The 24,110-nt window shown below is 45.7% G+C and overlaps 3 protein-coding genes across 3 annotated transcripts; 2 read left to right on the top strand and 1 right to left on the bottom strand.

Moving 5' to 3' along the window:
• The first annotated feature begins 1,542 nt into the window (after positions 1–1,542).
• On the top strand, positions 1,543–4,038 carry LOC124681937 (monothiol glutaredoxin-S10-like). Its single transcript, XM_047216711.1, has 5 exons — positions 1,543–1,840; positions 1,956–2,029; positions 2,833–2,907; positions 3,079–3,105; positions 3,761–4,038. Exons 1-5 carry the CDS (start codon positions 1,605–1,607, stop codon positions 3,838–3,840), a joined length of 492 nt encoding a protein of 163 aa, XP_047072667.1. The 5' UTR covers positions 1,543–1,604; the 3' UTR covers positions 3,841–4,038.
• A 2,625-nt stretch (positions 4,039–6,663) lies between these two features.
• Positions 6,664–7,875, top strand: LOC124651366 (GDSL esterase/lipase LTL1-like). Its single transcript, XM_047190466.1, has 2 exons — positions 6,664–7,029; positions 7,129–7,875. The coding sequence occupies exons 1-2, from the start codon at positions 6,664–6,666 to the stop codon at positions 7,873–7,875; spliced, it is 1,113 nt and encodes a 370-aa protein (XP_047046422.1).
• Positions 7,876–8,317: 442 nt separating this feature from the next.
• On the bottom strand, positions 8,318–12,307 carry LOC124651358 (bifunctional TH2 protein, mitochondrial-like). Its single transcript, XM_047190456.1, has 6 exons — positions 11,955–12,307; positions 11,771–11,879; positions 10,855–11,142; positions 10,318–10,729; positions 9,932–10,201; positions 8,318–9,162 (listed from the first exon to the last, which is right to left on the bottom strand). Exons 1-6 carry the CDS (start codon positions 12,305–12,307, stop codon positions 8,738–8,740), a joined length of 1,857 nt encoding a protein of 618 aa, XP_047046412.1. The 3' UTR covers positions 8,318–8,737.
• Between the last annotated feature and the right edge of the window lie 11,803 nt (positions 12,308–24,110).

Below are 24,110 nucleotides of genomic sequence, written 5' to 3'. Positions count from 1 at the left end.
ATGCAAGATCACAAATAACATATGACATGAATATATAATCGACCTCAACATAGTATACAATATTCATCGGATCCCAGCAAACACAGCATGTAGGATTACATAAAGACGATCTTGATCATGTAGGGCAGCTCACAAGACCTATACATGAAGCACAAATTGGAGAAGACAACCATCTAGCTACTGCTATGGACCCATAGTCCAGGGATGAACTACTCACGCATCACTTCGGAGGCGGGCATGGTGATGTAGATGCCTCCGACGATGATTTCGCCCTCCGGCAGGGTGCCGGGAAGAGCTTCGGAACCCCCTGAGATGGGTTCTGCGATGGCGGTCGCGATGGAACTTTTCATGGATGGAGGCTCGGGTATCCAGGGTTTTTCCGAGAAGATTTATAAATAGGCGGAGGATTTAGGTCGGTGGGGTGCCTGGGGGGCACACCATCCCTAGGCGCGGGCCACACCTAGGCCGCGCCATGGGGTGGTCTGGCTGCCCTGTGGCGCCTCTTCGACCCCCCTCTGGGCTCTGTCTTCGTTTCGGTAAAATATTGACTTCGGCTTTTGGTTCGTCCAATTCCGAGAATATTTCCTGTACAACTTTTTTGAAATACAAAAACAGCAGAAAACAGGGAACTGACACTGTGGCATCTTGTTAATAGGTTAGTGCTGGAAATCATGTAAAAGTGCAACGAAATGTAAGCAAAACATATATGAATTGGTGTAAAACAAGCATGGAGCATCAAAAATTATAGATATGTTTGAGACGTATCAGAACCCTAAACCTACGCGGATGGCGTTAACTGCATCGCGCGTTTTCGTGTCAGAAACTGAAGCAGCAGAGTCCCCCACCCCGAACCCTAAACTTGATTTCTTATAATTTTGGTGCCAGAATTTGAAACAAGATTCATCACTACATCCACGACTCTCGGGAGGAGGCCAACCCACAAGGAGGAGCGCGGGTTGCGACGGGAGAGTGTGCCAAGATGGCGCACTTTCTCGAAGATGCGTGTGGCACGCTCGGCGAGCGTCTCTGGCGCTCGCCTCATCGATCCGGTGACGCGTTCGTGCGGCCGCCACGTGCCGAATTGGGTGCCACCATCGAGGGAGGTGGTAGAGGGGAAGGATAGGAGGCGACTAGCGGCAACGATTCGATGTTGGTGCACGGAGATGCCGGCAATGCGTCGCGGGGTGGCGGTGGCGGCAAGAGGAAGAAGAGGAGAAAATGGATGCGGGGTGCCGCATCCAAACCGTGAACCCCGCTAGTATACGTACTTCGCGGGTCGTATGGGGTAAACCCCATCCATGAAACGCGATGCGGGCCGAAATACAACCTGTAATCGGGCCAGGTATGTACTAGTTTTTTTAAGGATAAGGGTCGAAGGCGTCGGCCATTCGGTCGGACCGGGCTATCAGCACATTCTAGACTGGGCCGGTTGCCATTCTTACTGGGCTTCTTCTCATGTTTCTAGAATTTTTATCGGGCCTCTGTCATGGGATCGCGTCCCTTGCTTCTCAGTTCCCATCACGCAGAAAAGAAATCGTGGTGGTGAAGCGAGGGGCGAGGAGAGCTCGAAATCGCCATCGCGTTGCGTCGTCCCATCGCCGCAAATGCCGCCGCCGTGCCCTACCCTCTGCCGCCTCCCGGCGGCGAGCCTCGGCCTCCCCTGGTCGCGCCCGTCCATAGCCACCCCGCGCCTCGCCCTCGCCGCGCGCCGTGCCAGGGCCGTCACCGCCAGGGCCTCCTCTTCGTCGCCGGACTCCTCCTTCGGCTCGCGGATGGAGGACTCCGTCAAGAAGACGCTCGCCGACAACCCCGTCGTCATCTACTCCAAGTCGTGGTGCTCGTAAGAACCTCACCCACTGCCAATTCGTCCCACGATTTGTTTTATGCGACTAATTCACGCGAGCGACTGGTTGATTCCTTTTGTCATCTGTGCCGGTGCCTACACGACACCGCAGGTATTCCATGGAGGTCAAGGGTCTCTTCAAGCGGCTCGGCGTGGAGCCCCATGTCATCGAGCTCGACCATCTCGGTTCGTCCCTCTTCTTCCTCTACCCGTCTCTGTACCTACTGGCTATTGCTATTGGGAAATCTTGTAGTATCGATTCTTGCTAGAATATCCTAGGTTGTATGGACCATTAGTGTCGTCTGATTATACTGTGTGGGCAATGCTACTCAATTGAACTAACAATTTGGGGATTTTAGATGGATGTATGCTTTTGCTGTCCAATTTATTTGAAGAATTATATGTTATGCTCCTGCTATGTTCTGTTGGTATTCCTCTAAGAGGAATAGAGGATTGCTTACAAGTTTCGTTGAAATGAATTATAAACCTCCCCATTGTTTGAGTTCCTGTTATTATTTCCACCTTTACTCTGCTTATTGTGGTCAAAAACTGGATTCTACTTTGAACTATCATCGGGCTGCCTTTCTGAAGTCACCTTGCCTAAAAAAATAAGGTCACCTTGCCTTTCAAAATACACATATGGATGCTACTTCTCCAGAGTTCTAAGTTAAAGGACATGCACCCAGCAGTCAAGCAGCAGCTTAAATATGTATATTTTTATTTCTGTTCTATTAGACACAATATGTGCCCATATAGGTCTTCAAATACTTTTGACCATTTCATTGTTTTGGTAGTTCAAGCTTTCTAGCTCATGTTAACAAATTGGAATTTGCACAAATCATCACTCACTTTGTGAAGTTGCAACCGTGAAGGGCTTCTAAATTGCTTGTAGTCATCTCATCTACCACCAGGAAATGCATTGTGTATGTTTTAGAAGGAAATGGTTTCGGTTGTCAATGTTGTGCAACTGACAACTCTTGTCCTTTCAGGTGCTCAGGGACCACAGCTGCAAAAGGTGTTAGAGAGGTTGACTGGACAGTCCACTGTTCCTAATGTTTTCATCGGTATGTCAATTTTTTTTGGGACCTTTGTGTTTTTCTCCTTTGTCCATCACCTTAGTAGCATAAATACTTTATGATTTCCCCCAAAATTAACTAGAAATATCATACTGTCATTTGGATTCACATGTTGCATGCCATGCAGATTTTTGAGTATTTGTTTTTTGTATGTTTCAGGTGGAAAGCACATTGGTGGCTGCACAGGTACTTTTGCGCGTTCTCTGTTCTGACTGATCTGTGTACCTATGTAAAAAGTTCTGAGTACATTGTGCATGCTAACTTCATAATATCTTCCTGAGCTCCTAAGCTATTAATGTGTCATGTAAAACAAGAAATGGCTTCTTTTCTCCATTGTTGTTGCAAACTTGCAATTGATTCAGCCACAGTTGAATGTCCTGTTAAGTGTTAACACTTTGAGTTTATTAAGACCATGGTAAAAGGAGATAAACTAGGTAATTGTGAATTCATGCTCTGTAACTAGCTCATCAAGATTACATTTAGTGTTAGTTTTTCTGGCTATCTGTATCACAAGATGTGTCACTGGCAATTAGTATCTCTAATCTCCCGTGTGAGCTTGGTCTTGCATACCTTGGGAACTGTGAATGCCATGACAACATATTTCCTCAACGAGCAATGCATTGTGCTTGAAATTTCACTCTTAGAGAAAAAAAAAATCTCTCTGTTCCAAATTATAAGATGTTCCCTCATTTCAGTGTCGTATGTATCTCGACACATTTCAGTGTTTATTCACTCATTTCAGTCCATTTGTATTCCACACTGAAATATCTAAAACATTGTATAATTCAGAATGGAGGATGTAATATTTTGGTGCTCACACGGTGTTGTCCTTGTTCTGCAGATACCGTGAAGCTTCATCGCAAGGGGGAGCTAGCTACAATGCTGACGGAACTGGACATCAAAGTGAATAATTCATCATGACAACATTGAGCTTTTGCCAGCTGCCTAGCTTGCGTAAAATTGGAGCAATTTGAGGTTTCTTTGATTTGAGCCGTTATGTACCCAAATTTGTCTGCAGATCTATGTTGACTAAACTGATGGTGGCAAAGTTAATTTTATCTACTGTACATCTGTCTCTGAAATTGGACATGGAAGAAAAACCTGTGAACCTATGTACTATTGTCGCAAGTTTAACCTTGTGTATTGCTGTTACAAATCTGAAATCGGGTACTATTGTCATATTGTCAATGCACAAATCTGACTTTGGGTACTATTGTCGTAGTGTCAAACTGTCAATGCATATCTCCTGATTTGATTTCCACACTGAAGCACCATAGAATGACAATAGCTAGCACTAGCAGTAACCGGATGCGTTGCTGAAGAGGATTGGCTTAATCTGTGTCCAGAGGATTGGGTATGTGATACTGGAGGCAGGGAGAGTGGCCTGTGCTGCGGCGGTGCCGCCGGTGTCGGCCATGAGGAAGGGAACACCGTATAAGTACATAGTTCAGAGGGGAGATCGTGCAGAGGCAGGGACGAGGGAAGTGATTGCATGGATGATTGGTGCGGTGGTATGTATGCATGCAGTTATTCACCGATTTGCTTGAGCCGGTGTATCTATCTATCTATGGTATGCTGGGTGGGCACTGGGCAGTGACTCAGTGAGGCAGCCATGAAGGGTTGGAGAAGGGGAGTGCAGGAATACGATTGAATGGCCTGAAAAAGGCGGTGCTGGTTTGTTGCACAAGGACAACACCTACTGTATTCAGATGGGCCTGCAATTACACCTAGCGCCCCTAGCACAGTTCATCATGCACAAAAGTGTATAATAACACGTAGACATGAACATCTATCTTCTTCTTTTTTTTGCACAAGGACATGGCCTAGAATGCCCCAGATATTCATTCATTCCACATGTGGCGGGTAGAAATTACAAAGAGGGCCCTTTACATCTCTCGCCCTGAGAAACCTCGAATTTAAAGAAAGGCCCTCTAGATTTACAGAAAACACCCTGGGACAAAAAGTAAAAAAGCAATCGGGTCCCTAAGCATCGCCGCCACCAATCGCCGGCGTCCTCAAGGCGTCGCCGCCAAGGATCCAGAGCAGTATGCTCAACAACTCCATTTCCGACGAAGAGTCGAAGCCGCTGGTCACCTTCAGTTCACCGGGGACGCACCACTTGATGAAGAGGAGGCGCCGAGCTCCAGCAGCAGACTCGAAGAAGGTCTCCGTCGTGGAGGTTGTAGAATCGCCGCCCTGCCGGCAGAAGATCGCAGAAGCCCAGATGGCTCTTGCGTGTTTGAGCTCGAAGAAGTAGCACCACTAAGGCAACAGCTTGCTCCAGATGGTGGCCACCGCAGCCTCTCCGCTTCTCCCAACACCTCCATGGCGACACAGAGGAAGGGGAAGGATGCAGATCGACCTCATCCAATAGGAAAGCTGGACGCACCTGGATCTCGTCGGAGCAAGGAGAGATCCTCTGCTTCCCCGCTCTCCCTCGCCACCAAGGCCGGCCGAGAGAAGGGCCGCATCCCGATACACCAAGAGTCCTTTCTCCTCCTCGCCGCCTCGGCCGGCCGGGAGAAAGACCTCTTCTTGGCCTCCAAAATACCAGCATAGATCTACCGCCGATTTATTGGGGAAGATGGCTCTGCTCCTCCTTCCGCTGTGCTCCATCCATGGGAGCTCGAGCAGGAGAAGAAGCAGCCCTACAAAGCCCTGGATCTGGCGCCGATCCGGGCCACCACCTCTACTACAGGGCATACGCACAGAACACGACATAGAGCCGAAACACCACTAAAACCTAGAAGAAATCTAACCTATCTACTCCGGCGCGTCACCGCAACCTACTCCGGCCGGCTAATCCGGCGGAGAGGCCTTGGATCGGCCCGGTATGCGGAGGAAGAAGACCAGGTACTGTAGCTAGGGGAGAGCCCGAAAGGGGGAGAATAACATCTATCCTTTCTTAACCTTTTACTTCCAGTTTACTGACGTGGGTGGAAATGAACCAAATGGAATGACACGGCAATTGCGGTTGGTCTCTTGTGCCAGCTTCAACAAAATAGCAGTAATACTAGACAGTCCATCATGCACACGCGAATATACTCAGATACATAGAGCTAGTGATCATCATGCATGGTGATCTCTACTTTTGACAGTGATAATCATGCATGGAACTTGTATCAGTCAGAGACTCAGAAGTCGCGCTTCGGGCATGGAACTGTCTTTCAGTTTAATTTGCCTGACACTGGATATTGTGCTGAGAGTGACACTAGCCCAAGAGCTTTTTTTTTAAATGCAGGCAAAAGATTTGCCTCTTTCATTTAATTAAGGAGAATAGTTTGCCCAAGAGCTTATAGACGACACAACACACAAAGATATTGGAGTACCAAATTGAGGTCATTTTCATCTCAACGAAATTAAGGTCACACTGTCAGCCTAAGAGTAGAGGTCAGTCTCATTGGTTTTTTTAGGAGAATCAGTGGGAAAGACTACCACTGCAATTTTTCAGTCTCATTGGTTAACATCACATCTGAGAGACTCGGATACTCTGAAATGACATGTGTACAGTAGTAGGTATATATAAGTTCAAAACCGGAAGAGTCCCTCTCGAGCGTCCTCGAAAAGGCGCCATGAAAGCTACTCGAGATGGCCGGCCGATCAGCAGCGATGCACGCAGCGCAGGGGCTATAAATACGGCCACCCAAGACCATGCAGTTCATTCAGAGCATCGAGCTTCAAGTTGCAGTCTGACCAACTGGTAGCCAGCGATCGAGCGAAGGTAAGCTAGCTAGGAAACGCGCTATGGCTGCGCCTGCCGTCCTCCTCGTCATGGCGATGGCCGTCTTAGCAGCAGCAACGGCGGCGACGGCGACCACTCCTCGCCCCTTCTTCGTGTTCGGCGACTCCCTGGTGGACAGCGGCAACAACAACTACCTGGTCACCACGGCGCGCGCCGACTCGCCGCCCTACGGCATCGACCACCCGACCCACCGCGCCACCGGCCGCTTCTCCAACGGCCTCAACGTCCCCGACATCATCAGCGAGTACCTCGGCGCCGAGCCCGTGCTCCCCTACCTCAGCCCCTACCTCGACGGCCGCAAGCTCCTCGTCGGCGCCAACTTCGCCTCCGCCGGCGTCGGCATCCTCAACGACACCGGCATCCAGTTTGTAAGCAAGCTAGCTAGTACCTCTTCTAAGTATGATGCCTGGAACGGCAAGCACAAAGAAACGAGAACGAACACATTGCACATATTTGCATGTGTGCAGGTGAACATCATCCGGATGGAGAAGCAGCTGCGCTACTTCGAGCAGTACCAGAACCGGGTGCGGCGGCTGATCGGCGAGGAGGCGACGCGGCGGCTGGTGCAGAGCGCGCTGGTGCTCATCACGCTCGGCGGCAACGACTTCGTCAACAACTACTACCTGCTGCCCTTCTCCGCCCGGTCGCGCGAGTTCGCGCTGCCGGACTACGTCAGCTACCTCATCTCCGAGTACAGGACCATCCTCCAGCAGCTCCACGGCCTCGGCGCCCGCCGCGTCCTCGTCACCGGCTCCGGCCCCATCGGCTGCGCGCCGGCAGAGCTCGCCACGCGGAGCGCCAACGGGGAGTGCGACATCGAGCTGCAGCGCGCGGCGGCGCTCTACAACCCGCAGCTGGTGCGGATGACCAGGGAGCTCAACGCCCAGTACGGCTCCGACGTGTTCATCGCCGTCAACGCCTACCGCATGCACATGGACTTCATCTCGGCCCCGGCGGCGTACGGCTTCATCACCTCCAAGGTGGCGTGCTGCGGGCAGGGCCCGTACAACGGCGTGGGGCTGTGCACCGCGTTTTCCAGCATCTGCCCGGACCGCTCCCTCTACGCCTTCTGGGACAACTTCCACCCCACCGAGAGGGCCAACCGCATCATCGTCAGCCAGTTCATGGCCGGCTCGCCGGACTACATGCACCCGCTCAACCTCTCCACCATCCTCGCCATGGACGCCGCCGCTGTCACCACCGCGATGCCATGATCCATTATCTGGACTACTATGTTTTTCCCTAGCTTACAATATGCTTGCGTATATGCAGCTAGCTAGCTGGCTAGTAGTAACCGTGCGTGCACAATAAAACTGCTGAGTAAGCAGAGTATCTGTCCTTTTGATTCGACCCATCAGCCAATAATAGTCAAGCAAATATGCTGTATTATGTTGCCTATATCGATCCTATGCACGAATTTTATATCTTGTTTTGCAAGAAAAACGATTTTCATATCTTAAAGATGCTTTCTTTCTCCAATCGCCTTATTACTAGCACATGATCATTCACAGGATAATATCAAGTACATGCAGTAGTAGTGTAGTACCCGTGCGTGCAAAATAAAACTGCTGAGTAAGCAGAGTATCTTTCCTTGTGATTCAACCTATCAGCTAATAATAGTCAGGCAAGTATATTTCCTTATTCATGATTTATATATATATTAAAAATACCATCTCCAGTCGTCTTATTACTACTAGCACATGATCAGTCACAGGATAACATGGGAGTACCAAACAAAGAAGCCTATAGCAATCTCAAATTTCATTGCCAAAAAAAATTCTCTACAGCTACACCTCGGGGCAGTATATCACTCTGTTCTGCTGCAATGCCAGGACAGGAACCACTCCCAAAATTATAAGAAATGGTCCCAGATGGAAAGACAACTCAGAGTGTGATCAATGACACATTGATCATACAAACAAAACCATTGCAAAACACAGGTTCATATAGGAGGTGGATTGACATGTGGCTTTCTTAAAATGGCCACATCGGGGATTTACGTCTCATGTGCATGAGCTGGTACCGGTCTTGTTTGCGAACGGGAAAAAAAGAGAGTGATAAGGGCAGCCAGCACAATCAGCTGAAATCATTTCCCAGAATGAAAGCCTGCACCTCTGACCAGCTAGAAACTGTATGAAGAACTCCAGACCGCGCCTTGAAGACGGACGCCTCTTGCTTCCCAAGCTGCCTTTGCTTCTCTATCAAACCAGGGAGCAATGGAACAAAAGAAACACCAAACTGTTTGCCCACTCTTCGCAAGGTTGTGCTTGATCCAACAACAATACCAATATCTGCTTCCAACAAGCAAAGCAAATCTCCAACAGAGTCTCCAATATAAACAGACAATGATGGTGTTGTACTGTCCAGGTCACTTTTGATGCTCTTGAACTTCTCAACTTTATCTAATGGAGACTCTATTTTTCTGTTGATTTTACCAGTTGAAACAGATCCCTCAAAGACAAACTCGTTAGAATGCAGGTTTAATCCGTCCAGACAACCAACTGCATGAGAGCACAAAAAATAATCATAACAGTTCAGGCTCTTGGTCTCAATAATAAAATACTCCTATGAGTTATTGGTAAGAAAACATTGTAGAATAAATATCATTAGAACACCAACAATTTCCCTACTATAACTATCAACCCACAGCAGATTCCAGACACTAAATTTTTGGAGTATCCGTTACTAGATCAGTATTCTATACTTCATTAGGTTGCCTGATGAACATCATATTTTGTCCTAAAGAAATAAAAACTAAAAAGATTAGTTGGTCACAAGGTCATACTGATAACATAAAAATGTTGATACCCGAGTTTTGTCAAATATTGGTTGATCCTTACTCGGCCATCACATAAAGGTCAACCTAAAAACTAAAAAGACCAACAACAAAAAACTATGGTACTGAAAAAATAGTAGTCCCTCCATCCCAAAATAAGCTGCTCAAGTTTGTCTTGGTACGGTTGTATCTAGACATGTTTTTAGTGTATAGATACATCCGTATCTAGAAAAAGTTAAGCAAGTTATTTCGGGAGAGGGTATAGTCATGGTAAACAGCGGTCCTAAAGCAATTCCTACTGCTGTCTAAAAGGTAAGTCCTCTTTTTGCAAGGGGCAACACAAAAGATAGTCGGTCACAAGGTCATACTGATAATATAAAAATGCAGTGAGGACGAAATAGAGAAATTGATTGTAAGCTTGCAGTTGTAAACTTGTAGTGACCATCATCATCAAGAAAAACAAAAATAAACTGGCCAAGGGTTTTCAACCTTACCTGACGAAAAGGCTGATCTGATAAGCTCTGCACACCAGCAATAGGAAAGAATATGGATATCTAAATTGAGGTTCTCCCTTGTCTCTCCAATTTTCTGAAAGAAATTTCGACAACCATCTTGCAGAATAAGCCGCTCCCCAGCTTTTCTGATGTCATCTAAGTTCATTCCACTCAGGACACCAGAATCAATAACCCTGGAGTTTGCTTGTCTCTCAAATTCTGATAGCACTTCCAAACCTTTGTAAAGTTGATCATAGTCTAGTGACTTCGCTGGAATCAAACAAAAAAACTCAATCATCAGCTGATTATTGCAAACATGGCTTATTCATTATTGGTAAAATCACAAAAAAGAAAAATTATTAAGACAGAGGAAGCATTATGCACACCTTCTTCTGGAGGAAGTAATCTTTCAATGCATTGCTCATGCTCTTCAGTGTACTGATTAGATAGCATATTCCATGAATTTCTGAGGTCTGCTGATTTTGTACGGTTAACGAGATTATCGGAACCAGTCTGACCAGCCTTTTGGTGTGACAAAATTGCTATCTCCGCCAGAATGGCAGATGAATCAACAACAGTGCATGTCAAGTCAAAATCAGAAAAGATCACAAGCTTGTCTTTGGGATCACGATATCTTGTAAGTGGAGCTACAATAGGTTCGTCTAGGAGCTGAGCAGAGAAAAAGGCAACTTCCAGTCTCATAGCTTGTTGGTAGAGCTTCCCAAGAATCTCAAGCTCCTCGCCAGTTAACGAGACACTTAGCTTGTCAAGCAACTCTTCTATTCGAAGTGCATTACCCTGTAGTGAAGGGGGAAAACAGGAAACTATTTTTAGCGCATACACTAGTTTGATTAAAGCAGGCCAGTATATTACATGCAGAAGTAGGACCAATATATAAAGGAATGGATACCCCTGTTCCGTACCTCAAAATCAGTTGCCGCGTATGTATTGATCCATTTCTTGTATGGGTGATTTTCATCTTGTTTCAGGAGGAAGCCGAGTTCTTTGCCTAGATATGCGTAAAGCCTCATGCACGGAGTCATGGCCCCAACAGTGTATGCAGCGATTTTAGTCTTCTCGAATGGTGTGACCATTTTATCAGAACCTTTCCCACCATCGACTTTTCCAGCTGCAGTTGCAAGTAAGAAATTGGTGTACTTGGTTGTTGCTGGGTTTGGAGGGATCTCTTTTGTAGGATCTACTCCCCACTCCTGCAAATGCCAAGGCAACTGAAATGAGTAGTGGAAACAATAGGGATTAAAACGAAGATCCTTAGTTGGGAAGAAAATGTAGTTATAATAGTTAGTTTACGGCAGCGAAATCTGGTCCTAAGGGATACTATATGCATAATTGCAGCAGGCAGCATGCAGTAAAATTGTGATTTATCTCTCTGCCACAACCTAAAAGTAAAACTAAATGGCGCATGATGTGCATTTTGTTTGTCAATGTAGGGTCTTGAACTGCATACTCCACCGAAATGTGTGTATTATCATCTACAGCTGATATAGTTGAAATCCTCGGGTATGGCTTAACTAATCAAAGCCAATACCACGATATCAAAAGAACGCATGGCTGGATTGTTAAAATGCAGGCGCAGCTTCGTTACTGTGTTAAATTACCAAAGAGACTCTACAACATGTCTGCAATTGAGCTCGAAATCTGGCTACTGTGAGGTGTTTGATACCATACTATCATGAACAGATATCAACGTTAGTAGTAGCATGCATCACACCGGTGAGGCCAGATCGGGTCGATCCATAGTACAGGTAAATCCAAATCAACGGCGAGGAAATCAATAATTGGGGTAAAATGGAGAATGGGTTTGGGAGTTCGCAGGACCTGGAGTACGGAAGAGTGGAGGTTGAGCTCGCGTAGTACGGCCTGGCGAAGGGCGGTGATGTTGGCCTTGTCATCGTCGTCGTCGGCGCACTCCTCGGCCATCTCGTAGCTGATATAAGACGGAACGGATCAGATCCAAGGACCAAGGTGATCGGAAAAAGGCGGGCGAGATCGAAGGGCTTACGCGCGCGCGAAGGCGTGGAGGAAGTGGGTGTCCTGCGCGAGGTAGTGGCGGAAGGAGTCGAGCGGGAGGGAGCCCGCGGCGAGGGCGACGAGGAAGGGCGTGTAGGCGGCGAAGGCGGCCTCCCGCGTGGCGGCGGCGATCCAGAAGCGGCGCGCGGCGGAGCCCTCGGCGACCGCGGCCGCGGAGGAGGAGGACGGCGACATCTGCTGCTTGTGGTGGTGGTGGTTGGTGGGGGTGGTGCGCGTGCTTGACCAAGAAGAGGAGGACAAGGGGAAGAAGGATTTGGTGGTAGTTGGGTTTGGGCGGAGCCGGAGCGGTGGCAGCGGGAGGCGGAGGCGGAGAAGATGGCGCATCCGCGGCCTCGTCCTCGCCGCCGATTGGGATTGGGGCCGGCCGCCGGCAGCGCGCGCGTGCGGTCTCCCTTCCGGTTGCTGTCCAACCCCAGCCCCAGCCCCAGCCCGCGGCGAAATTGGTGGAAAGAAGGGGGGAAAAAAGAAAAGAAATCCAAGTCGATTTTGCTGCTGGAAGGAAGCTTCGTCGTCTCTTTCTTTTTCCTCTTTTTGCGAGGAGAAAAATCTTCCAGGCAAATGTTTTCATCCAATATCTTTTTCTACAGCCTCTTCACTGTTAAATGGAAGCTGAGTTGGAGAATGGTGTTGGCACATGGGAGCATATGCTCACTTTATTTTGAAATGCATGTTACATATATTTTGAAATTTCAAAAAATTGGAACGAAAAATTTGAACGTACATCTTCACGTGCTACGCACTCACAAAGTTATTTCATAAAAATCCGACTTATCGTGTGACGTGTGCAAAAAAGATAAAATTCAATGCTGAAAATAAGGCTTTTTAGGAGATAAACTTTCTCTTTTTTACACATACCACAAAACATATTGGTTCCTCGCGAAACTTGACGAACGTACATATATTGTGAAGATATACATGTAGAATTTTTTATCAAAAATTTTCGGCATTTCGAAATATAATTTTTTGATAGAGGGAGCATATGCACCCGGGAGCCGAATTGAATTTCCGGCTTCTCCTCAAATATGTTTTGACATGGTGACATCAAACATCAAAGACACCAAAGTCATCTTCAGCGGGATTGCTCATTTTAAAAATCAAATGTGTTTGATTTCGTTCGTTTGGATCGATTCATGGACACAAAGACATCCACCCAGTTTGTATCGATCCACACCCATGCGTACGGTGACAAAAACATCTTAATCTCAAAGCGTGATGGACGGTGACGCAAACATCCACACCATGCATGTAAGTACAAAATTTGGACTTAAACTCTGCACTTGGCAACTATCTCGCCATCATAGTAGATGTACTTGAGAACAGGAATCCTCGTTTCGTAACGAAGTTCCTTCAGCATCCCTCGCACGAGATCTGTAAGACTTCCCTCATAATCGCCAAGCCAGCCTTCGACCTTCCATAAAGTCCTCTTTAGAAAAGTGTACGCCATTTTGGTTGTATACATGAGTAAAATATTAGTAGTGATGATATAGCGATGATGCATCATAATAGTTATAATAAAGAATTATCGCACTAAAAGATATGATTTTGCTATTCTCAAGTGAATAAACACCATATTTTTAGAGAATTCTTTACTATTCCTACTTGACTCCTATAGGTTTTTCCCTTTACTAGGTTTTTCCAACCTAATGTCGCAACATTTGCTCTGATACCAGCTGCGGTGATCCAGCATGCCACTGCATGTTGTAGTATACAAGTCGTTGATATGATCTTCATGAAGGGACTTCTTCACAAATATCACATCCCTCGGAGTAGTACAACAGAAATATTGCAGGTCATACCACTCTAGATTATATTACAATCATGGTCTTAACAAGTTGGTATTCTCACAAATCCGATGAGAACACTCTAAGATACCACTGAAGTCTTATTACAAACCAACAGAAAGATTAAACTGAGCTCAGCAACTTATTTAGGTAAACTATTATGCTGCTCGGCTCTAAGATAACTAAGGTAAGACATTATTCCTCCACCTCATTATTGTCAGCTCCGTAGACTATCCCATCGTCCACATCTTCCACTCCTCCAAACAGATCAGGTTCCTCGTAGACCAGCTCGTAATCTCTTTCTGGAGCTCCGTCGGTGGCCTCCACTTCATTTTCACGGTCTAGCAAGGGTGTCGAAAGAAAGTGAGTACAGAGGTACTCAGCAAGTTCAAAAGAGAAAAATGTGCTTGATGCACTAGCTACGACCATTGATCAGAAAATCTCAGGTCAATGCATGTTTCGAAAACATTTCTTCAAAAGGTTTATTTTATTCTGAAAACTATGTCTGTCAGTCTTCACAGGTTGAACAGAACTTCACGGAGTTCCTTTCCTGCCGCGTTCGTAGTTCCCTTCCCGGAACAGGGAGTGACAGCCACAAACTTGATACACTCTGCAGAGGTGCGTTACTTTTCCCATAAGAGAACGTATCTTTGATACTTACCGAGACGCGTTTCTCGTCCACAATTCCTTGGTGTGGGGCCAGGTGTAAGATCCAAGCCAATCACTGCCTTCTCCGCGACCTTGCATACTCACCTTTTTGTCCATCCCTACATCCCCGGTAGACATCTCCCGATCATACGGCTTTACCCCCGATGTACTATGGACAATCCCTCATAGACGATAGAGCCTCTCATCCACACTGATGGGATTTTAAAGAATTTCCCAACCTACTGCGATGTTATCCCCAACACCCAGCCATGCCCTATCAAGTCCGTTGATATGCAAGAGGGAAAAGATACAGCTAACTTCCCCAGAGCCATTATAGATCACATGGTTAACGCGAATTGTACGGCGCTAGAATCACTAGACGGCATTGGTGATTAGTCCTAGATTAATAGAACCCTTGCAATGGAACCTCCACCATATCTTGACTTCTGTGAAGCCATGGGATTTGGTGGTGGCCGTGCTCATGCGTTTAAGATTCACTCTCATGATAAGTTCACTCATGGGGACATTTCTTTCTGCTATCCTCCAGACCCTACAGCTGCTCCTCCCACTATCTCTGGGATGTACTACTCCTATCTTGTGCTTGCCAAGCTATTCCGTGAGAATCTCATCAGCAAGTTGATACGTCCCAAACGTATCTATAATTTCTTATGTTCCATGCTACTTTTATGATGATACTCACATGTTTTATACACACTTTATGTCATTATTATGCATTTTCCGGCACTAACCTATTGACGAGATGCCGAAGAGCCGATTGCTTGTTTTCTCGTTTTTGGTTTCAGAAATCCTACAAAGGAAATATTATCGGAATTGGACGAAATCAACGCCCAGGGTCTTATTTTTCCACGAAGCTTCCAGAAGACCGAAGGGGATACGAAGTGGGGCGACGAGGCGCCGACACCACAGGGCCGCGCGGCCTGGGTGGGGCCCGCGCCGCCCTATGGTGTGGGCCCCTCGCGCCGGCTCCAACCCTACCCTTCCGCCTACTTAAAGCCTTCGTCGCGAAAACCCCGGTATCGAGAGCCACGATACGGAAAACCTTCCAGAGATGCCGCCCCCGCCAATCCCATCTCGGGGGATTCAGGAGATCGCCTCCGGCACCCTGCCGGAGAGGGGAATCATCTCCCGGAGGACTCTTCATCACCATGATCGCCTCCGGATTGATGTGTGAGTAGTTCACCCCTGGACTATGGGTCCATAGCAGTAGCTAGATGGTTGTCTTCTCCTCATTGTGCTATCATGTTAGATCTTGTGAGCTGCCTATCATGATCAAGATCATCTATTTGTAATGCTACATGTTGTGTTTGTTGGGATCCGATGAATATGGAATACTATGTCAAGTTGATTATCAATCTATCATATATGTGTTGTTTATGTTCTTGCATGCTCTCCGTTGCTAGTAGAGGCTCTGGCCAAGTTGATACTTGTAACTCCAAGAGGGAGTATTTATGCTCGATAGTGGGTTCATGCCTCCATTGAATGCGGGACAAGTGATGGAAAGTTCTAAGGTTGTGGATGTGCTGTTGCCACTAGGGATAAAACATCAATGTTTTGTCTAAGGATATTTGTGTTGATTACATTACGCACCATACTTAATGCAATTGTCTCGTCGTTTGCAACTTAATACTGGAGGGGGTTCGGATGCTAACCTGAAGGTGGACTTTTTAGGCATAGATGCATGCTGGATAGCGGTCTATGTACTTTGTCGTAATGCCCTGATTAAATCTCATAGTAGTCATCGTGATATATGTATGTGCATCTCTATTTGTCAATTGCCCAGGGTCTTATTTTTCCACGGAGCTTCCAGAAGACCGAAGAGGATACGAAGTGGGGCCACGAGGCGCCGACACCACAGGGCCGCGCGGCCAGAGAGGGGCCCGCGCCGCCCTATGGTGTGGGGCCCTCGTGAGCTCCCGACTCTGCTCTTCCGCCTACTTATATCCTCCGTCGCGAAAACCCTATTGTCGAGAGCCACGATACGGAAAAGTTCCGAGACGCTGCCGCCGCCATCCATCTCGGGGATTCGGAGATCGCCTCCGGCACCCTGCCGGAGAGGGGAATCATCACCCGGAGGACTCTACATCACCATGATCGCCTCCGGACTGATGTGTGAGTAGTTTATCCTTGGACTATGGGTCCATAGAAGTAGCTAGATGGTTGTCTTCTCCTCTTGTGCTATCATGTTTAGATCTTGTGAGCTGCCTATCATGATCAAGATCGCCTATTTGTAATGCTACATGTTGTGTTTGTTGGGATCCGATGAATATTGAATACTATGTCAAGTTGATTATCAATCTATCATATATGTGTTGTTTATGTTATTGCATGCTCTCGTTGCTAGTAGAGGCTCGGCCAAGTTGATACTTGTGACTCCAAGAGGGAGTATTTATGCTCGATAGTGGGTTCATACCTCCATTGAATGCAGGACGTGACGAAAGTTCTAAGGTTGTGGATGTGCTGTTGCCACTAGGGATAAAACATCAATGCTTTGTCTAAGGATATTTGTGTTGATTACATTACTCACCATACTTAATGCAATTGTATGTTGTTTGCAACTTAATACGGAAGGGGTGCGGATGCTAACCTGAAGGTGGACTTTTTAGGCATAGATGCATGCTGGATAGCGGTCTATGTACTTTGTCGTAATGCCCTTATTAAATCTCATAGTAATCATCATGATATATGTATGCGCATCTCTATTTGTCAATTGCCCAACTGCAATTTGTTCACCCAACATGCTATTTCTTATTGGAGAGACACCACTAGTGAACTGTGGACCCCGGTCCATTCTTTTACATCGAAATACAATCTATCGCAAACTCGTTCTTCATTGTTCTTCGCAAGCAAACATCATTCTCCACTCCATACGCTTAATCCTTTGTTTATGTCAAGCGGTGAGATTGACAACCTCATCGTTAAGTTGGGGCAAAGTATTTTGATTGTGTCAGCAGTCCACATTACGCCGAGTCCTGGTGTTGCGCCGCACTACACTCCGTCACCAACATGAAGGCCACGTGAAGGTAGTTGGTGAAGGATTGTAGTGCGGCGCAACACCAAGGATTCCGGCGCCAACGTGGAACCTGCACAACACAATCAAAATACTTTGCCCCAACTTAACAGTGAGGTTGTCAATCTCACCGGCTTGCTGTAAACAAAGGATTAAACGTATGGAGTGGAGAATGATGTTTGCTTGCGAAGAACAACAGAGAACAGAGTTTGTAGTAGATTGTATTTCAGATGTAAAAGAATGGACCGGGGTCCACAGTTCACTAGTGGTGTCTCTCCAATAAGAAATAGCATGTTGGGTGAACAAATTGCAGTTGGGCAATTGACAAATAGAGATGCACATACATATATCATGATGATTACTATGAGATTTAATAAGGGTATTACGACAAAGTACATAGACCGCTATCCAGCATGCATCTATGCCTAAAAAGTCCACCTTCAGGTTAGCATCCGAACCCCTTCCGGTATTAAGTTGCAAACAACATACACTTGCATTAAGTATGGTGCGTAATGTAATCAACACAAATATCCTTAGACAAAGCATTGATGTTTTATCCCTAGTGGCAACAGCACATCCACAACCTTAGAACTTTCTCACACTGTCCCGCATTCAATGGAGGCATGAACCCACTATCGAGCATAAATACTCCCTCTTGGAGTCACAAGTATCAACTTGGCCGAGCCTCTACTAGCAACTGAGAGCATGCAATAACATAAACAACACATATATGATAGATTGATAATCAACTTGACATAGTATTCAATATTCATCTGATCCCAACAAACACAACATGTAGCATTACAAATAGACGATCTTGATCATGATAGGCAGCTCACAAGATCTAAACATGATAGCACAAGAGGAGAAGACAACCATCTAGCTACTTCTATGGACCCATAGTCCAAGGATGAACTACTCACACATCAGTCCGAGGCGATCATGGTGATGTAGAGTCCTCCCGGTGATGATTCCCCTCCGGCAAGGTGCCGGAGGCGATCTCCTGAATCCCCCGAGATGGGATTGGCGGCGGCGGCGTCTCTGGAACTTTTTCCGTATCGTGGCTCTCGGTAATAGGGTTTTCGCGACGGAGGGTATAAGTAGGCGGAAGGGCAGAGACGGGGGGTTCACGAGGGCCCCACACCATAGGGCGGCGCGGGCCCCTCCCTGGCCGCGCGGCCCTGTGGTGTCGGCGCATTGTGGCCCCACTTCGTATCCTCTTCGGTCTTCTGGAAGCTCCGTGGAAAAATAAGACCTTGGGCGTTCGTTTCGTCCAATTCCGAGAATATTTCCTGTGTAGGATTTCTGAAACCAAAAACAGCACAAAACAGAACCGGCGCTTCGGCATCTCGTTAATAGGTTAGTGCCGGAAAATGCGTATAAATGATGTAAAGTGTGTATAAAACATGCGAGTATTGTCATAAAAGTAGCATGGAACATAAGAAATTATAGATACGTTTGAGACGTATCAAGCATCCCCAAGCTTAGTTTCTACTCACCCTCGAGTAGGTAAACGATAACAAGGATAATTTCTGAAGTGACATGCTATCATAATCTTGATCAATACTGTTGTAAAGCATATGAGATGAATGAAGTGATTCGAAGCAATGGTAGAGACAATGACTAAACAACTGAATCATATAGCAAAGACTTTTTATGAATAGTACTTTCAATATAAGCATCAATAAGACTTGCATAGGAGTTAACTCATAAAGCAATAAATTCTTAGTAGAAAGTTTTGAAGCAACAAAAAGGAAGATATAAGTTTCAGCAGTTGCTTTCAACTTCAACATGTATATCTCATGGATGATTGTCAACACAAAGTAATATGATGAATGCAAATAAGCAAGTATGTAGGAATCAATGCACACAGCTTGACACAAGTGTTTGCTTCTAAGATAGAAGGAAGTAGGTAAACTGACTCAACATAAAGTAAAAGAAAGGCCCTTCGCAGAGGGAAGCATGGATTACTATTTTTATGCTAGAGCTTTTCATTTTGAAAACATAGAAACAATTTTGTCAACGGTAGTAATAATTCATATGTGTTATGCATAAGACATCCTATAAGTTGCAAGCCTCATGCATAGAATACCAATAGTGCTTGCACCTTGTCCTAATTAGCTTGGATTTACATGGATTATCATTGCATAACATATGTTTCAACCAAGTGTCACAAAGGGGTACCTCTATGTCGCCTATACAAAGGTCCAAGGAGATAGATCGCATTTGATTTCTCGTTTTTGATAAATCTCAACTTAGGACATCCATACCGGGACAACATAGAAAACAGATAGTGGACTCCTCTTTAATGCTTAAGCATTCAACAACAGATAATATTCTCATAAGAGATTGAGGATTAATGTCCAAACTGAAACTTCCACCATGATTCATGGCTTTAGTTAGCGGCCCAATGTTCTTCTCTAATAATATGCATACTCAAACCATTTGATCATGATAAATCACCCTTACTTCAGACAAGACGAACATGCATAGCAACTCACATGATATTCAACAAAGGTGTAATAGTTGATGGCGTCCCCAGAAACATGGTTACCGCTCAACAAGCAATTTATAAGAAATAAGATACATAAACGACATATTCAATACCACAATAGTTTATTAAGCTATTTTCCCATGAGCTATCTATTGCAAAGACAAGGAATGAAATTTTAAAGGTAGCACTCAAGCAATTTACTTTGGAATGGCAGAGAAATACCACATAGTAGGTAGGTATGATGGACACAAATGGCATAGTTTCTGGCTCAAGGATTTGGATGCACGAGAAGTAATGCCTCTCAGTAAAAGGCTTTGGCTAGCAAGGTTGTTTGAAGCAAACACAAGTATGAACCGGTACAGCAAAACTTACATAAGAACATATTGCAAGCATTATAAGACTCTACAATGTCTTCCTTTTTGTTCAAACACTTCACCAGAAAATATCTAGACTTTAGAGAGACCAATCATGCAAACCAAATTTCAACAAGCTCTATGGTAGTTCTTCATTAATAGGTGCAAAGTACATGATGCAAGAGCTTAAACATGATATATTTGAGCACAACAATTGCCAAGTATCAAATTATTCAAGACAATATACCAATTACCACATGAAGCATTTTCTGTTTCCAACCAAATAATAATGAACGAAGCTGTTTCAACCTTCGCCATGAACATTAAAAGTAAAGCTAAGAACACCAGTGTTCATATGAACGAGCAGAGCGTGTCTCTCTCCCACGCAAAGAATTCTAGGATCCGATTTTATTCAAACAAAAACAAAAATAAAAACATACAGACGCTCCAAGTAAAGCACATAAGATGTGATGGAATAAAAATATAGTTTTACTAGAGGTGACCTGATAAGTTGTCGATGAAGAAGGGGATGCCTTGGGCATCCCCAAGCTTAGATGCTTGAGTCTTCTTGAAATATGCAGGGATGAACCACGGGGGCATCCCCAAGCTTAGACTTTTCACTCTTGTTGATCATATTGTATCATCCTCCTCTCTTGACCCTTGAAAACTTCCTCCACACCAAACTCAAAACAAACTCATTAGAGGGTTAGTGCATAATCAAAAATTCACATATTCAGAGGTGACATAATCATTCTTAACACTTCTGGACATTACACAAAGCTACTGAAAGTTAATGGAACAAAGAAATCCATTCAACATAGCAAAAGAGGCAATGCGAAATAAAAGGCAGAATCTGTCAAAACAGAACAGTCCGTAAAGACGAATTTTTTTTAGGCACTTAACTTGCTCAGATGAAAAAGCTCAAATTGAATGAAAGTTGCGTACATATCTGAGGATCACTCATGAAAATTGGCAGATTTTTCTGAGTTACCTACAGAGAGGCCTACGCAAATTCGTGACAGCAAGAAATCAGTTTCTGTGCAGCAATCCAAATCTAGTACCAACCTTACTATCAAAGACTTCACTTGGCACAACAATGCAATAAAATAAAGATAAGGAGAGGTTTCTACAGTAGTAACAACTTCCAAGACTCAAATATAAAACAAAAATGCAGAAGTAAAATAATGGGTTGTCTCCCATAAGCGTTTTTCTTTAACGCCTTTCAGCTAGGCGCAGAAAGTGTGAATCAAGTATTATAAAGAGATGAAGCATCAACATCATAATTTGTTCTAATAATAGAATCAAAAGGTAACTTCATTCTCTTTCTAGGGAAGTGTTCCATACCTTTCTTGAGAGAAAATTGATACTTAATATTCCCTTCCTTCATATCAATAATAGCACCAACAGTTCGAAGAAAAGGTCTTCCCAAAATAATGGGACAAGATGCATTGCATTCAATATCAAAGACAACTGATGGCGTGTAACTCACAGGTTCGTTGGGAACCCCAAGAGGAAGGTATGATGCGCACAGCAGCAAGTTTTCCCTCAGAAAGAAACCAAGGTTTATCGAACCAGGAGGAGCCAAGAAGCACGTTGAAGGTTGATGGCGGCGGGATGTAGTGCGGCGCAACACCGTGGATTCCGGCGCCAACGTGGAACCTCGCACAACACAACCAAAGTACTTTGCCCCAACGAAACAGGTGAGGTTGTCAATCTCACCGGCTTGCCAGTAACAAAGGATTAGATGTATAGTGTGGATGATGATTGTTTGCGAGAAAACGTAGGAACAAGTATTGCAAGTAGATTGTATTCGATGTAAAAGAATGGACTGGGGTCCACAGGCTCACTAGAGGTGTCTCTCCCATAAGATAAATAGCATGTTGGGTGAACAAATTACGATCGGGCAATTGACAAATAGAGAGGGCATAACCATGCACATACATGATATGATGAGTATTGTGAGATTTAATTGGGCATTACGAAAAAGTACATAGACCGCTATCCAAACATGCATCTATGCCTAAAAAGTCCACCTTCAGGTTATCATCCGAACCCCTTCCAAGTATTAAGTTGTAAACAACAGACAATTGCATTAAGTATGGTGCGTAATGTAATCAATAACTACATCCTTAGACATAGCATCAATGTTTTATCCCTAGTGGCAAGTGTTATCACCAGAATTTGACTGGATCAGAGGTGGGCCGCGATTGAAGATGGGCTTGAAGAATATACATAGAAGAAATACATGAATCGGCCTTCTATACCAAGTTTGGGCTAATTTGCCCGTGTATCTGTAACATAGTAGGATACGTGTCGTTTAGAAGTTAGAGTTTAACCCGTGCACGGTTAGGTGCACGCCTGAACTAGAAAGTCCCCCGGACTATACATATGTATCTAGGGTTTATGAAATAAACAACAATCACGTTCACCACAAACCAATCTCGGCGCATCGCCAACTCCCCGTCTCGAGGGTTTCTTCCGGTAAGCACCATGCTGCCTAGATCGCATCTTGCGATCTAGGCAGCACACGTTTATTCGTCGTCCATGCGTTGCTCGTACTGAAGCCTTTTTTATGGCGAGCAACGTAGCTATCATAGGTGTCTTAGGGTTAGCATTGTTCATCGTATCATATGCTATCGTCGTGCAACCCTTAGGCATCTAGCCGCCCTTACACCTATCTTGGGTGTAAGGGCGGCACCCCGCTTGATCATTGTTTAGTAGATCCGATCCGTTATGATTGCTCCTTGTTCTTCAAGGATTAGTTTAATATCCGCATCGTTAGGCCTTACAAAGGGTTGGAGGATCCAGCCGCGCGTAGGGTGTAGTTTGCTAGCCCTAGACAGGATGTTCCGGGATCAACCTCGTGTTGGTTTTTAGGCCCTGTCTAGGATCGGCTTACGATCACCGTACGCGGCCGCGAGGCCCAATCACGAGTAGGACGTTCCGATTATGCGGTGAAAACCCCAAATCGTAGTAGGTCGCTTTAGCTTTATCTTGATCAAGCAGGACCACCATCTGATCGTACGCCTCGTACGCATCATGGGTGGATCGGCTCCTTGAGCCGATTCACAGGATAACCTGAGAGCCGATCGAGGCTCGTATTTAATGTTTACGTGTATGCCATGCAGGAAACTAAGCGAGGCATTCTCCAACACCTTCCCGACCAGGTATAGGTCTGGTGGCACGCCCTTGCATCAGCATCGGACGTGCGTGCCGAAGGCTTTACGGGCCGTCGCTCGGAGGGACCAGGGCCAGCCGCAGTCCTGGGAGATTCCCGACTCTACGGTGTTGCCCGTCGCTGCCCGCCGGTGGGTTTCCGACCGCAACGACAATAACAGCACATCCACAACCTTAGAACTTTCCGTCACTCGTCCCAGATTTAATGGAGGCATGAACCCACTATCGAGCATAAATACTCCCTCTTGGAGTTAAGAGCAAAAACTTGGCCGCAGCCTCTACTAATAACGGAGAGCATGCAAGATCAGAAACAACACATAGGTAATAGATTAATAATCAACATAACATAGTATTCTCTATCCATCGGATCCCGACAAACACAACATATAGTATTACAGATAGATGATCTTAATCATGTTAGGCAGCTCACAAGATCCAACAATGAAGCACAATGAGGAGAAGACGGCCATCTAGCTACTGCTATGGACCCATAGTCCAGGGGTGAACTACTCACTCATCACTCCGGAGGCGACCATGGCGGTGAAGAGTCCTCCGGGAGATGATTCCCCTCTCCGGCAGGGTGCCGGAGGCGATCTCCGTAATCCCCCGAGATGGGATTGGCGGCGGCGGCGTCTCAGTAAGGTTT

The sequence above is a fragment of the Lolium rigidum genome, chromosome 1 (genome assembly GCF_022539505.1).
Source record: "Lolium rigidum isolate FL_2022 chromosome 1, APGP_CSIRO_Lrig_0.1, whole genome shotgun sequence".
NCBI classification, from domain to species: domain Eukaryota; kingdom Viridiplantae; phylum Streptophyta; class Magnoliopsida; order Poales; family Poaceae; genus Lolium; species Lolium rigidum.
The sequence above is the reverse complement of the archived record's forward strand: the minus strand, read 5'-3'. Positions and strand labels throughout refer to the sequence as shown.